Source organism: Sparus aurata, chromosome 6 (genome assembly GCF_900880675.1).
Source record: "Sparus aurata chromosome 6, fSpaAur1.1, whole genome shotgun sequence".
In the NCBI taxonomy this organism is placed as follows: Eukaryota; Metazoa; Chordata; class Actinopteri; order Spariformes; family Sparidae; genus Sparus; species Sparus aurata.
In genome coordinates, this window is record NC_044192.1 from 5,061,967 (window position 1) to 5,076,951 (window position 14,985).

The 14,985-nt window shown below is 43.5% G+C and overlaps 1 protein-coding gene across 1 annotated transcript; it reads left to right on the forward strand.

Annotated features, from left to right (window-relative positions):
* The first annotated feature begins 228 nt into the window (after positions 1 to 228).
* On the forward strand, positions 229 to 10,279 carry LOC115583956 (butyrophilin-like protein 1). The gene is made up of 5 exons (XM_030421242.1): positions 229 to 479; positions 2,586 to 2,930; positions 4,557 to 4,832; positions 8,591 to 8,728; positions 9,135 to 10,279. The coding sequence occupies exons 1-5, from the start codon at positions 383 to 385 to the stop codon at positions 9,197 to 9,199; spliced, it is 921 nt and encodes a 306-aa protein (XP_030277102.1). The 5' UTR covers positions 229 to 382; the 3' UTR covers positions 9,200 to 10,279.
* Positions 10,280 to 14,985: the final 4,706 nt, after the last annotated feature.

Consider the following 14,985-nt stretch of genomic DNA (forward strand, 5'->3'; position numbering starts at 1 on the left):
CGGGCCTGTGCTGTGGGCCCCTGAAGGCGACCCAATCCCTGGTGGTGGGCCTTTTTCCCCTCCACTTGCCACAATCTGCATCGCTTTCACTCTCAGTTGTGGGACAGCAGAGACAAACTAACAGAATAACTTGACTGACAGCTGCTGTTCCTCGTTTCGGAGGAGAAACTGCAGACAGAATCATGTAAAATTTGCACAGTTGTGGACTTAAGGTCTATTGTTACCTTGTGCAGGTGTTGAAGAGCTGCTGTTACCCAGCAGCACTTTATTCAGGACATCGACCTCAGATATCTCAGTTAACGGTTGGTCGCGTGCAGTTATCTTCACTGACCGCCGCTAGCTAAACACTTCTCTCTGCTCTCCTAGCTGTCGCCGGGACACCATGTCGGGATTTAAACTTCTACCGACACCTCTGGAGAGTCTGTTCCTGTTTGTCTGCCTGCTGACGTCGTTTGGAAAAATACTCAGTCAGCCAAAAGGTAAGAAAACTGTAATTCTCGAGGAGCCCCTTACTGCAGAACCGCAGACCTAAATGTGGGCGGGGTTAAACGTTAAAACGTCTGTTTTTTTTATTACTGAACAACAAATTATTTAACAACGAACAAATATTAAAGGGATATTCCGGTGTAAGTTTAATCCATGGTCTAAATCACCGTGAAACTGTGTTAGACTCCCTCTCGAGAGATCAAGTTAGCAGACCGCTAATTTACGGAGTTTTATCAACCTCAGAAACGACCGGACGACAACAATACACTGCAGTAAATGGATCCAAATATAAACTGCCACCAAAAAGCCACAAATAATGCTCAGAACAGCACCAAACTTCAGCAACAGTACACATAGGGTCTCAGCACATAGTCCGGGGCATCTAACCTCCGCTAGCTTAGCTGGATTTCTACTGAAAAGCTGACTAAATTTACCACTCTTCTGCAGCAGCTTCCTGTTGACGGGAAGTCCCGACGAGTCGATTACCGAGTGCAGTAGAGTTCCGCGGCTCATGGATGAAAATGTATGATTATGACTCCATGGAAAAGCAATCAAAGTTCATATGTGTCTTACCTGCCAGTTTATAACAGTTATTATCGAGAGCAGACAGGGAAAAGAACGGAATTGAGCATTTCTAACTGCACTCGGTAATCGTCGCGTCGGGACTTCCCCGACCCGGAAGCTGATGGAGGAGAGTTGAAATCTGTTTTTAGCTTCACAATAGAAATCCAGCTAAGCTAGCGGAGGTTAGATGCCCCGGACTATGTGCTGAGACCCTATTTGTACTGTTGCTGAAGTTTGGTGCTGTTCTGAGCATTATTTGTGGCTTTTTGGTGGCGGTTTATATTTGGATCCATTTACTGCAGTGTATTGTTGTCGTGCGGTCGTTTCTGAGGATGCTAAAGCTACGTGAGCTAGCGCTCTGCAAACTTTATCTCTCGAGGGGGGGGCCTACTCGGTGTCACGATGTGTTAGAATATGGATTAAACTTACACCGGAATATCCCTTTAACATAAAAGAAGCAGGCAAACAGTAAAAATGTTAATAACATACTAAAATTATATTAATGATGATCATGATGACAAAAATGATGATAATATTAATAATAATGATGACAACAATTATGATGTTGATAATGATAATTTAATAATGATGATAATAATACTAATAACACCAATATTATGAAAATAATAATAACAACAATAATAATAATAACAACAATAATAATAATAATAATAATAACATTTAGAACTATAACAATCATCATAATAATAATTTCTGAAAGTGGGTGGACATGTACTGGTCTGGGTCTGAGGTACGGATCATATAATGTCACTCTTAGAGGAACATGGCATTGATTTTCAAGTTTTTTTTCATCTACACAAAGTTTGAAGAAAGTTTCCATATCCTCCTGGTGCTGAAAGGTTATGAGAAAGTCATCCTTTCCATTATCCAGTTGTCCTTCTAGGACGTCCTCAAGTGCCTTCATCTGATTGGCAGGGTCCATTTGGAGAACCGCAGGCTCCATCAGCTGCCCACAAAGTAAATGCTGGTGACTGTTGATCAAGCTCATTGCTCTGTGAATGTCATTCAGGATTGCGTGCTGAACATTGGTTAAAAGACCCAGGTTGAAATCAGAAATAAATCCAACATGCAGTCATAACTGCAGTTAAATCACAGCCACTTCATATTTGTAATTTTTTAAGAGGAGAACTGGACCAAGTCATGACTAATATTATAAAATTAAAAATATGCATCCTTTTTTTTTTTTTTTCTCACCGATTGTCAGGAAGGCAGGTATTGCTAGTATTAATAAATGTAGCCAATGCTCTCTGTTATATAATATATTTTATTAAATATTTTTCTGATTTAATTTAATATATTTCTTGTGTATGCCCTAATAATTTATGGTATAGCCTCTTAATTTTGCTCTCAAGGTGCACCAGATTTAAGTTTTACTCTTAGAATGTTTAGTCTCAACTTTTCTTGAGTCCAACTTGTATATAAATAATCTGACTACCATGAGATGTAAATGTGTTATCTGGTCTTTTGCTTTACTCTGACGGCTCTGTATGATTCAAAACTGTTTTGTCTTACAGGTTCAGGTGTCAAAGTGTTCGTGAAAGAACACGATGATGCCGTTTTACCCTGTTCTCTCAGCACTGGGGAGAACCTGGTAGGAATGCTCTTTGACTGGAGGAAAAATGGTCAGAAAGATGGTCAGAAGGAGGTGTTCCTGTATGATGCAGGCAATCATTACAATAATGGACGTCAAGGTCAAGATAAGCAGTTCAAAGGTCGAGTCTCACATTTTCAAGGTCAACTGATGAACGGCGACGCCTCCATAAGGATCCAGAATACAAAGATGGCCGACAGCGGGATCTACAGCTGTGATTTTCCAAAACTTCAGCCGAGACAAACATTCAGCATTGAGCTTGTTGTTGGTGAGTGTTTTCTTTAAATAACAGTTAATATTAAAGTTTCTCTTTGCAACTTCTGCGTTGTGCTGGAAGTTGGTCATTAGTTTATGTTAGTGGACGTCCCTTAGTGGTAACGTCCTGATACCACAGGTAGACACGAGGGCACCAACTCAGGATCCAGAAGTATCAGAGTAAAAAGTCTCCCTCTGAAGGAGCTTTGTGGTCAAAGCTGACTGAAGCTCACGTCATATTAATAGAATTCAAAGACTATTAAAGTTAAAGGTAGAATCAATAAGATTTGTCCCAGCTGTTCCTGAACGTACCACGAAGACAGTTTTGATTTTTGAGTCTCATTCCCAGGACGTCAAATAGACACATGTTGGGTTGGTAAAGCGTCCCGAGAAAGAGAAAATCAGAAACTCTCTGCAGATACGAGACACTAACAGAACTTGCCACGTTTGTTTCGCTGCATCACCAGATCCAATGTAAATCCAGCTGCTAAGGGATGCTTCTGCCTCAAGTGCCTGAGCATTATGTAGTACTGATACATGCGACACGTAGATGCAGGTTACGCAAATCAACATGTATAGGAAATTGATAAATGTGGTGCTGTCTAATCAAGCTCAGTTGGACAGATTTCGACACATCTTATCGTGCATATTCTTTCTACACAACAGTTCAAACTTGCAACTCAGTGACGAGGCTGAGAACAGATGACATGTTCATATCATACATGCAGTGTGTGAATACAGATGTTCCTACTTGTGTTTCAGAGCTTACCTTAAAAGACCGATCAGGAGAAATCTCCGGTGAGTGATGTTACTGATCTGAACATCTGCAATCTTTATCAGCTACTGAAACTCAAACACACACACAGTTCACTCTACACTACTTGGTATTGTTTAGCCAAGCCTCTACAGCCCATTTAACTCTCATATGTATTTCCTAACTGCAAGAACACTTATATTAATCTTGTCTATTTTCTTAAAGTTAGCTGCACTGAACAACATTTTGACTGATCACTTAAAGCTGATCAGCACTTATTGATCCAGTACAGTGTTGGTAGATGAAAATGTTTTGGGTCACAAAGTTGTAGCTCACATTGCAGATGTAGAAATCAGTGACATCATCAGGTAATTACCGCTGATTTCTCCTTTTCTGGTAATGATAAGAAACTTTTCTGTGATCATAATTTAGTTGTGATTCTGATTTTAATTCAACTTGTTATAAGTTGAAAGCAGATGACACGTACAGTGATGATGAATCTCTTTTTATTTCATCAATTGATGGTTTAGTCTTTCAGTAAATAGTGAGAAATTTTATTAGATTTTAGAAACTGGTACCAGAAAATATTTAGATTTTTTGTTGATAAAGAAACAGTAATAAAATGTTCACTGATTTATTTAGATGTTTAACATATTATCATCACCACTTTAGAAATAGTTTTTAGATCTGACATGTTTCATTGAACACTGCTGGGTTTGTGTAGTCCGTACTCTGATTACTTTTCTGTTTGTCTTGGTTTATTTCTCACACAAACACAGTTTATTCCACATCCTCAGTCATTGGAAGGTTAAACACAACACGCCCTTGTGTATATTTATTGCCGTAGCTGTTCTTAACATGCTTTTGTTTATTTGATGTTCACAGGTACATGTCCAGAGCCATACATCAAAACACTTAATGACACAAAGGATGGGCTGCTGCTGCAGTGTGAGGTTAGAGGAGCTTCTCTGGAGCCAAAGATCAGGTGGCAGGACAGCGCTGGAAACATCCTGCTGTCTGAGGAAAAGGTCTCAGAGAGAGGAGGCCTTTACTACGTTACCCTCAAGACAGCTGTGACCAAGACTGACCACTACCGCTGTGTGGTCACTCAGGAGGACATTGGCCATCGGATTGATGCTGAGACCTTCGTGCCTTTCTACGGTGAGATTTCTTTGTTGGTGGCTTAATCATCAAATTATTTTAATTAGAGCTGGGCGGTATGGCCGAAAAATTGAATCTCAGACACTTTCACACCCAACTAAATTCATGATTTGAATTAAAAAAATGTTTTTCTCAACTACAAACTACAAACGAACTACAAATGACAAAAAGATTATTAAAAGTATTGCTTTTATTTTAATGCTTTTATTGTAAACAAAATGTCCCTGCCACTTTAAATTGTGCACCTCCAAACTAACAAAAGTACCTCCTCTTGAAAAAAATATGTGTCCCATCCATCCATCCATCCATTTTCGTCCGCTTATCCGGGGCCGGGTCGCGGGGGCAGCTGCCTGAGCAGGGACACCCAGACTTCCCTCTCCCCTGACACTGCCTCCAGCTCTTCCGGGAGGATCCCAAGGCGTTCCCAGGCCAGCTGAGTGACATAGTCACTCCAGCGTGTCCTGGGTCTTCCTCTGGGTCTCCTTCCAGCGGGACATGCCAGGAACACCTCTCGAGGGAGGTGTCCCAGGGGCATCCGAAACAAATGCCCGAGCCACCTCAGATGGCTCCTCTCGATGTGGAGGAGCAGCGGCTCTACTCCGAGCTCCTAACGGGTGACAGAGCTCTTCACCCTATTGCTAAGGGAGCGCCCTGCCACCCTGCGGAGGAAACTCATTTCAGCCTCGTGTATCCGGGATCTTATTCTTTCGGTCATGACCCAAAGTTCATGGCCATAGGTGAGGGTAGGAACGTAGATTGACTGGTAAATCGAGAGCTTCGCCTTTCGACTCAGCTCTCTCTTCACCACGACAGACTGATACAACGACCGCATTACTGCGGCCGCAGCACCGATCCGCCTGTCAATCTCACGTTCCATCCTTCCCTCACTCGTGAACAAGACCCCAAGATACTTAAACTCCTCCACTTGAGGCAGGAACTCTCCCCCAACCCGGAGGGAGCAAACCACCTTTTTCCGGTCGAGAAGCATGGCCTCGGATTTGGAGGTGCTGATTCTCATCCCAGCCGCTTCACACTCAGCTGCAAACCGCCCCAGGACATGCTGGAGGTCCTGGCTCGAAGGAGCCAACAAGACCACATCATCCGCGAAAAGCAGAGATGAAATCCAGTGGCTCCCGAACGAAACCCCCTTTTGGCCCGTGGCTGTGCCTAGAAATTCTGTCCATAAAAATAATGAACAGAACCGGTGACAAAGGGCAGCCCTGCCAGAGTCCAACATGCACCGGGAACAGGTCCGACTTACTGCCGGCAATGCGAACCAAGCTCATGCTCTGGTCGTACAAGGACTGTACAGCCCTTAACAGAGGGCCTCCGACCCCGTACTCCCGGAGCACCTCCCACAGAATGCCACGAGGGACACTGGTTGGGCAAACTCCCATGAACCCTTGAGCACCCTGCGGAGGGTATAGAGCTGGTCCAGTGTTCCACGGCCAGGACGAAAGCCGCATTGTTCCTCCTGAATCCGAGGTTCGACTATCGGCCGAATTCTCCTCTCCAGTACCCTGGAATAGACTTTCCCAGGGAGGCTGAGGAGTGTGATCCCCCGATAGATGGAACACACCCTCCGGTCCCCCTTTTTCAATAGGGGGACCACCACCCCTGTCTGCCAGTCCAGAGGCACTGTCCCCGACTGCCATGCGATGCTTCAGAGACGTGTCAGCCAAGACAGCCCCACAACATCCAGAGACTTGAGGTACTCAGGGCGGATCTCATCCACCCCCGGTGCTTTGCCACTGAGGAGCTTCCGGACTACCTCAGTGACTTCGGCTTGGATGATGAATGGGTCAACCTCTGAGTCCCCAGCCTCTGCTTCCTCTATGGAAGGCGTGTCAGTGGGATTGAGGAGATCCTCGAAGTATTCCTTCCACCGCCCGACGATGTCCCCAGTCGAGGTCAACAGCTCCCCACCTCCACTGTAAACAGTTGGCCGGTACCCGTCAGCTGCCTCAGGAGTCCCCCGAGCCAGCCAGGCTCGGTAGGACTCCTTCTTCAGCTTGACAGCATCCCTTACTTCCGGGGTCCACCACCGGGTATGGGGAATGCCGCCACGACAGGCACCGGAGACCTTACGGCCACAGTTCCGGACAGCCGCGTCAACAATGGAAGTGGAGAACATGGTCCATTCAGACTCAATGTCCCCAGCCTCCCTCGGGATCTGGTCAAAGCTCTCCCGGAGATGGGAGTTAAAGATCTCCCTGACAGAGGGTTCCGCCAGACGTTCCCAGCAGACCCTCACAATACATTTGGGTCTGCCAGGTCTGTCCAGCTTCCTCCCCTGCCAGTGGATCCGACTCACCACCAGGTGGTAATCAGTTGACAGCTCAGCCCCTCTCTTCACCCGAGTGTCCAAGACATACGGCCGGAGGTCAGATGACACGACCACAAAGTTGATCATTGACCTCCGGCCTAGGGTGTCCTGGTGCCACGTGCACTGATGGACACCCTTATGCTTGAACATGGTGTTTGTTATGGACAAACTGTGACTAGCACAGAAGTCCAGTAACAAAACGCCATTCGGGTTCGGAACGGGGAGGCCGTTCCTCCCAATCACACCCCTCCAGGTAACACTGTCGCTGCCCACGTGGGCGTTGAAGTCCCCCAGTAGAACAACGGAGTCCCCGGTTGGAACACTCTCCAGTACCCCTCCCAGGGACTCCAAGAAGGCCGGGTACTCTGTACCGCTGTTCGGCCCATAAGCCGAGACAACAGTGAGAGTCCTATCCCTGACCTGAAGGCGCAGGGAAGCGACCCTCTCGTTCACTGGGGAAGACTCCAACACATGGCAGCTGAGCTGAGGAGCTATAAGCAAGCCCACACCAGCTCGCCGCCTCTCACCGCGGGCAACTCCAGAGTAGAAGAGAGTCCAGCCTCTCTCAAGGAGTTGGGTTCCAGAGCCCAGACTGTGCGTGGAGGTGAGCCCGACTATTTCTAGCCGGTACCGCTCAACCTCCCGCACCAGCTCAGGCTCTCTCCCCCCCAGCGAGGTGACTATACCCCTCCTTAAACCAGCACCTTATCGTGGTGGAGGGATTTGAGATCTCGAATGATCCTAGGAGCTATGTTGTCGGGGGCTTAATGCCCCTGGTAGGGTCGCCCAAGGCAAACAGGTCCTAGGTGACGGGTCAGACTAAGATCGGTTCAAAAGCCCCTAATGAAAGACAAAACACCGAGGACGTTCACGTCGCACAGACTGGCGTCACCGGGGCCCCACCCTGGAGCCAGGCCTGGGGTTGGGGCTTGCAGGTGAGCGCCTGGTGGCCGGGTATTTGCCCATGGGAACTGGCCGGGCGCAGCCCAAACGAGCGACGTGGGCCCGCCCTCCAGTGGGCTCACCACTTGCGGGAGGGTTCAGAAGGGGCCGGTGCAGTGGGATATGGGTGGCAGTCGTGGGCGGGGGCCCCGGCGACCCAATCCCCGGATGGTGACTCTAGCCATGGGGACATGGAATATGTGTCCCTTTTTGATAAAATGCTTTTGTAAACAATGCACTTTGCATGGCAGCCACCACCATCAGTATATATGAAGTAAAACTAAAGCATCTGATATATGCCCTAAATATAAATGTAACTCGAATTAATCGATTTTGCAGATTTATCGCCCAGCCCTAATTGTAATTGTTCATGTGTTATTAGTTTTTGAATATTGACACCTTTAAATGTTGCTCTGTGTAATCTTTATTGAGTGTGATGTCCACAATATGCAGTAACATTATGAGTTTTACTCTTTGTGATATATATCAGAGAAACTCAGTGAGGACCAATCCGTTGGATGGGTGTTTGGTGGAATCGTTATTGGAGCTGCACTTCTTGCTGCAGTTCTTGCTGCAGTTCTTGCTCTGCTTGTAGCTAGAAAGCGCATCCGAGGTCCTGCTAGTCAAGGTAAGCTAATGTTATGTATAATATCAATATATATCAACACATTATGTTCAGACAAAAGAAAATTAAATACACTCAGGAACCTTTGACCAAAAATATTGATTACGTTCCATCAAACAGAACTCTGAACATCATTCTCTGTTCTTGTCAGAGTTCTCATGAGTGATCATTTGAAGATGGAGGATCTACATCGAGTAGCTGTCTGCTGATAAACTTTAACAAAACAAACAAAAAGACTCTTTTGGATGTAAATTAATGCCTTTTCATCCAGTTTATCATTTAACAAATGATAATTTGAATTAAAACTCAAACTGGCTTAAAGCCAGCTGGCTGCAGAACAATTCTGGCCTATCAATAAAAGCCAAAAAGTTGACTTCATATAATATGTATGTTTCTTTGTTTCCTACAGGTCCTCATCATCTGGGAGCTGATTATAATCCACCTGCAGAGACGGAGTCCAATTCATCTGTTTGATTGCTTTATCTGTTGTAAAGGTGTGTGTATATACAGTATGTACATTCTCAGGAAAATATGCGTTCTACAGCCTTATGATAGATCTTTGTGAAACTTCATCAGTCATTGGTGAGACTGACAGAGTGGATTTGACAAATAGATGACATATTTTATTACACTGTAAGACAGCTCAAAAACATTAAATGTCTGCAGTTATAACAAGACTGAAGGTTCACAAAGATCTCAACAGGCATTTGTGCTGTTATGAACGTTATATCACCTAAAAACCAAAGATGGAGGTATACAACAGGTAAGCTCTGCTATAAATAATGAGATAACAAACTTAAAAAGGGACCTGATGAACTTAAGTGACTTACAAGAAGTTTTTTATGGGATCATATCGTTCATAGAAGCTCAGAATGTTTCATTTCAAAAGTTCAGGGTTCAACCAGAAGGTGATTCTGAGTACTCAGGTGACCCGTCAGACCAACAGATTCATGGTGCTGAGGCTTTTTTTTAACTTGTAGTTTGATCATGTTGTGCCTTTTTAAAAACAAATGCCAAAATTTAGATCATGAGTTAATGTAAGAAACAAAGCAATAATGGTTGATACCCTGAATGTTGAGTATTAACAGTGTGAATAAGATGGTTGTAAGAGACTTCAGTGTGAACTGGACCGAGAGTAACAATCCAGATGAGAAAAGAGACAAAACAAATGATTTATTTTTATATCTGAGAATGTTACAAACATGAATGAGACTTCTAAGACTTCTTATCTCTTCCATCATTTACATTCCAATGTAACTGCACAGAGCCTGTTGTACGTTTTGTTTGTTAACAAGTTTCACTGCCTTTTATTCATGATGAAGTCTTCTGGAGTGTATTGATGTTACTGTGAAGCAGCAACCCAGATCTGTTTATGTTACATTTTACAAAGAGACAAGTCAGAGTGATCAGATCTCTTCTGTGGTGCCTTCAATCACTCCACTGCCTCCTGACTGGAAATCTGAGCCATCGATGCTGAATGTTAAACCCTCACTGTGACTTCAGTGATGCACAACGTGTGAAACTTGTTTGTACTGTCATCAGTAAATATGTATATTTATATGATATTTATGATGATCATGAGTTTTTTATGAATAAATAAATTATTTTGCTACGAAAATAAAGATATATTCTTGTGTAATTGGGGAGTAAGAATACCTTCAGGTGTAACCGGCACTACAGCAGCTGTCTCTGTGTGTAATGGCCGTCCCACATGATACAATAGCTGCTTTAGTGTTGCTAGAGGACGTTACCAAGGAGCAGTTTAGGCTGGAGCTAGTTTATAAGGACTGAACTGATGTTCTGGCCCAAGATGATGAAGCTCATCAAGCAGAGAGTGCAGGAATCCCCTCTCCTCCTCCAGGAGCTCGCTCACACTCTCTGTGGGCAGAGACGCTTCTTGGCCTGAAGTGAGACTCGACTTCAACATGATCAGAGTTAGGATGGTAAAACTAATTAACTAAATAATCAATTAATTAACTCCTTAAATGCTCAATTAACTAATGGTTAAGTTACTTCATCAATCAGTTAACAGACTGACTGACTGAAGTCGTGTGACACAGATTCAATATTTATATAGAAGGAGCTTTATAAAGTTCACTACATTGACTTGTATCAGTTCACGGGGCGGAGCTGCCACATCCAACATGGCGGACACACAGATGTATCATAGCAACAGGCCGACCAGCTCAGTGAGGCGTCTGTATGTGTGTCTGTGGTTGGGACTGTGAACAGCATCATCTTTTGTCATCAGCAGCTTTTTCACCTTTGTCACCCAAAGTACAATAAGCCACAATGGTGGATTTAATATGAAGTAATGTATTATTGTGTTCTCCTGATAAAGAAAACTGTCAGTAAGAGTTGTTTGTTTAATTGGTTCGAAGCTTCTGTTTTAACCTTTTTGATGAGTGGGTGGTTTTACTTATAAACACAGAAAGATGCAGTGAAGCTCTGAGTTCCTGCCAGCAGGTGGAGACATCTGCTGTATTCCAGCTTTCAGTTGTGACTTTAAAGTCGTCCTGTGTTGTGTTCAGGTGCAGGTTGTGGACGGTCTGATGAGAGTGGAGAGATGTTGACTGAATAAAGTGAAAACCTTCAGTTCTGTCTGAAGTCCACAGAACATCTTTAATCTGTGAGTGTCTGCTGTTGACTACAGCGGCCATGAAGAACACAAAAGGCTGTTCAACAAGTCTGTTAGCTTGTTCTGTTCTCTAACATGATGGAAACAGTTTGAGGTCATGAAAACATAATTATGTTTATTCTATTTCAGCCAATAGTTCCTTTATAATCTACAAACTGTTAACTGGAACGAGCTCTGATTGGAAGCCGAGTTAAACAGAATAAAATGAGTTTCAGGTCAAAGCGTCCATTTATTTTTAATGCAGACATTTATTAGTTTACAAACCCCATTTCCAATGAAGTTGGGACATTGTGTCAAATGTAAATAAAAACAGAATACAATGATTTGCAACTTCAGTTGCTCAACAGTCTGCTGTTGTATTTTGCACTTCATGATGCGCCACACTTTCAATGGAGGACAGGTCTGGACTGCAGGCAGGCCAGTCTGGTTCCTGCACTCTTTAATACGAAGCCATGCTGTTGTAACACGTGCAGAATGTGGCTCTGCATTATCCTACATAAATAAGCAGGGACGTCCCTGAGAAAGACGTTGCTTGGATGGCAGCATATGTTGCTCCAAAACCTGTCAGGTCAAAACCTTTCAGCATTGATGGTGCCTTCACAGATGTGAAAGTTACCCATGATGCCATGGGCACTAACACGCCCCCGTACCATCACAGATGCTGGCTTTTGAACTTTGCACTTATGACAATCAGGATGGTCCTTTTCCTCTTTGGCCCGGAGGACACGACGTCCATGATTTCCAAAAACAATTTGAAATGTGGACTCGTGAGAGCACGGCACACTTTTCCACTTTTACTTCAGTCCATCTCAGATGAGCTCGAACCCAGAGAAGCCGGCAACATGTCTGGATGTTGTTGATATTAGGCTTTCGCTTTGCATGGTAGAGTTTTAACTTGCACTTGTAGATGTAGGGACAAACTGTGTTAACTGACAGAGGTTTTCAGAAGTGTTCCTTGAGCCCATGTGGTAAAATCCTTGACAGTTTGATGTCTGTTTTTAATGCAGTGCTGCCTGAAGGATTTAATGTTGGTTTTTGGCCTTTCTGCTTACATGCAGAGATTTCTCTAGATTCTTTTTTTTGATGTACTATTATGATCCCAAATTGGGAAATTCTTTTTTCCACTCACATTACACACAGGTGCGCGCACACAAACACACACGCAGTGTAGAGGAGATCAGCGAAGAGGCAGCCACACATGCTACGGCGCCCAATGAGCGGTGTTAGTGGCCGGTGTCTTGCTCAAGGGCACCTCGGCAATGCCCAGGATGTGAACCAGCACTCTCCAACTGCCAGTCCACATCATTCTTTTTTTGGTCCGGGTGGGATTTGAACCGGCCAAGTCCCTACGGACTGAGCCATTGCCAGCCCTTGGTGATATTATGGATTGTAGGTGATGAAATCCCTCAATTTCTTGCAATTGTACATTTAGAAACGTTGTTCTTAAACTGTAAGACTATTTGCTGACAGTTGTTCACAAAGTGGTGAACCTCGCCCCATTCTTGCTGGTGAACGATTGAGCCTTTCTGGGATGCTCCTTTTATATCCAATCATGGCACTCACCTGGTTTCAATTAACCTGTTCACCTGTGGAATGTTACAAACAGGAACAGCATTCCTCAACTTTCCCATTTTGTTGCTGCTGTTCCAGCTATTTTGGAACGTGTTGCAGACATCCAACTCAAAATGAGAGTATATCTGCACAAAAACAATAAAGTTTATCAGTTTGAACACTAAATATCTTGTAATCAACTGAATTTAAATTGGAAAGGATTTGCTCATCATTGTATTCTGTTTTTAATTTACGTTTTACAAAATGTCCCAACTTCATTGGAATTGGGGTTTGTACATAACTTCCTTTAACGTGTTCGTAATCTTTCAGTCTCTCCTCAAAGGTCCTCAGGAGCTGCAGGAGCTGCTGTTTGTGATCAGGAGGTAGAGCGGGTTGTCTAGTAATCAGAAGGTCACTGGTTCTAATCTCAGCTCCACCAAGCTGCATGTCAAAGTGTCCTTGAGCAAGATACTGAACCCCAAATTGCTCCTGATGAACAGTTGTCACCTTGCATGGCAGCTTCTGCCATCAGTGTGTGAATGTGTGAATTACTGTAACTCTGCTGTCCCACAATGACGACAACTGAGAGTGAAAGTGGAACCAACAAGAAGAATTCATCCAGAGTTCTGGTCGCAGTTTATTACTGATCCAGTTTTATTGACACTTGATATAAATGCTGGAAGTACAAACCATAGAAATAAACATTACCATCAACATACAACCACAACAGTCTGACCTTAACTCCTTATCAATAGAGTAACATTAGAAAAAAACCACAAAAATATATTTCCCTCTTTCTTTCTTTGTGAAACAAATGATTGTTAACATTCTCTATAAACAAATTATGATTTTTTCTCTTTACATAAGGCACCAGACAAGATGCTTCTTGAACACAAAAGAAGTTAGTTTAGTTGTTCTGTTCTGTAACATGATGGAAACAGTTTGAGGCAATGAACACATAATTATGTTTATTCTATTTCGGCCAATAGTTCCTCTTAATCTACAAACTGGACAAGTTAACTGGAACGAGCTCTGATTGGAAGCTGAATTCAACGGAATAAAATAAGTTCTCAGGTCAAAGCGTCCATTTTTTAAACGCAGACATTTATCAGTTAACATAACTTCCTTTAACATGTTGGTAGTCTCCCTGAATTCTCGACACTGCTTGATCCAGTTTAAAATTCTGCACAGGCTGCATCACTCAAGAGTAAAATTACAGAGAATCTTTCCAGAAATATCATCTGTGAAAAATGTAACCAAGCGGAGGCAAACCTGCTTCACAGCTTTACACCATCTATGCCCCAAACTAGAGGATTTCTGGACAGCAGTGTTTTCTTTTTTCTCAAAGGTCTCCAAGACTACATTAAGGCCAGATCCACTCTTGGTTATACTGGGGACATCAGGGAGCACTAGGAACCTGCAGAATATGCAACGCCGCCTTCTTTCCTATGGTCTCCTCTGTGGTAAAAAACTTGTCTCCAATGGAAAACAACTTTCAAAGCATGGTTAACGGCACTGACTGATACGTTATTCTCTCAGATTAGAGGACTTCAAAAGGATGTGGCAACCGATTATTTCTTTCTTGAAACAGGATGGGTGGAACAGGGAGGGAGGTATGCACTTAAATATTTATTCACTTGTTTTTGTATTTTTATATTTTCTCTCCCAGCTATTGTTTTTCATTTATTTACTTACCTGTTATACTTTTTTTGTTACTTCTGTCACAAACAACAGGAATAATATACTGTATTTCGGTATGATAATACCGAAATATTATATTTCTATCATATCAGCTTGGACGATTCCCAGCTCGTCCAAGCTGCATGTCAAAGTTTCCACCTGATGAACAGTTGTCACCTTGCATGGCAGCTTCTGCCATCAGTGTGTGAATGTGTGAATCTGACAAGTGTTGTAAAGCAGCTTTGAGCGGTCAGTAGACGGGAAACGTTCTGTAGAAATATGAGTCCATTTATCATGTGCTTATTAATTGACAGGTGACATTTTTGCACCATGTGTGTTGCTGAGTGCAGACAGATGAGACACACCAGCTGCTGATGGTCCAGACAGAGTT

Excerpts from the sequence above, each read along its gene's own strand:
- LOC115583956 (XM_030421242.1), top strand. The coding sequence starts at position 383 with ATGTCGGGATTTAAACTTCTACCGACACCTCTGGAGAGTCTGTTCCTG. Across the intron at positions 480-2,585 it reads AATACTCAGTCAGCCAAAAG|GTTCAGGTGTCAAAGTGTTC; the intron begins GTAAGAAAACTG and ends TTTGTCTTACAG. Across the intron at positions 8,729-9,134 it reads CCGAGGTCCTGCTAGTCAAG|GTCCTCATCATCTGGGAGCT; the intron begins GTAAGCTAATGT and ends TGTTTCCTACAG.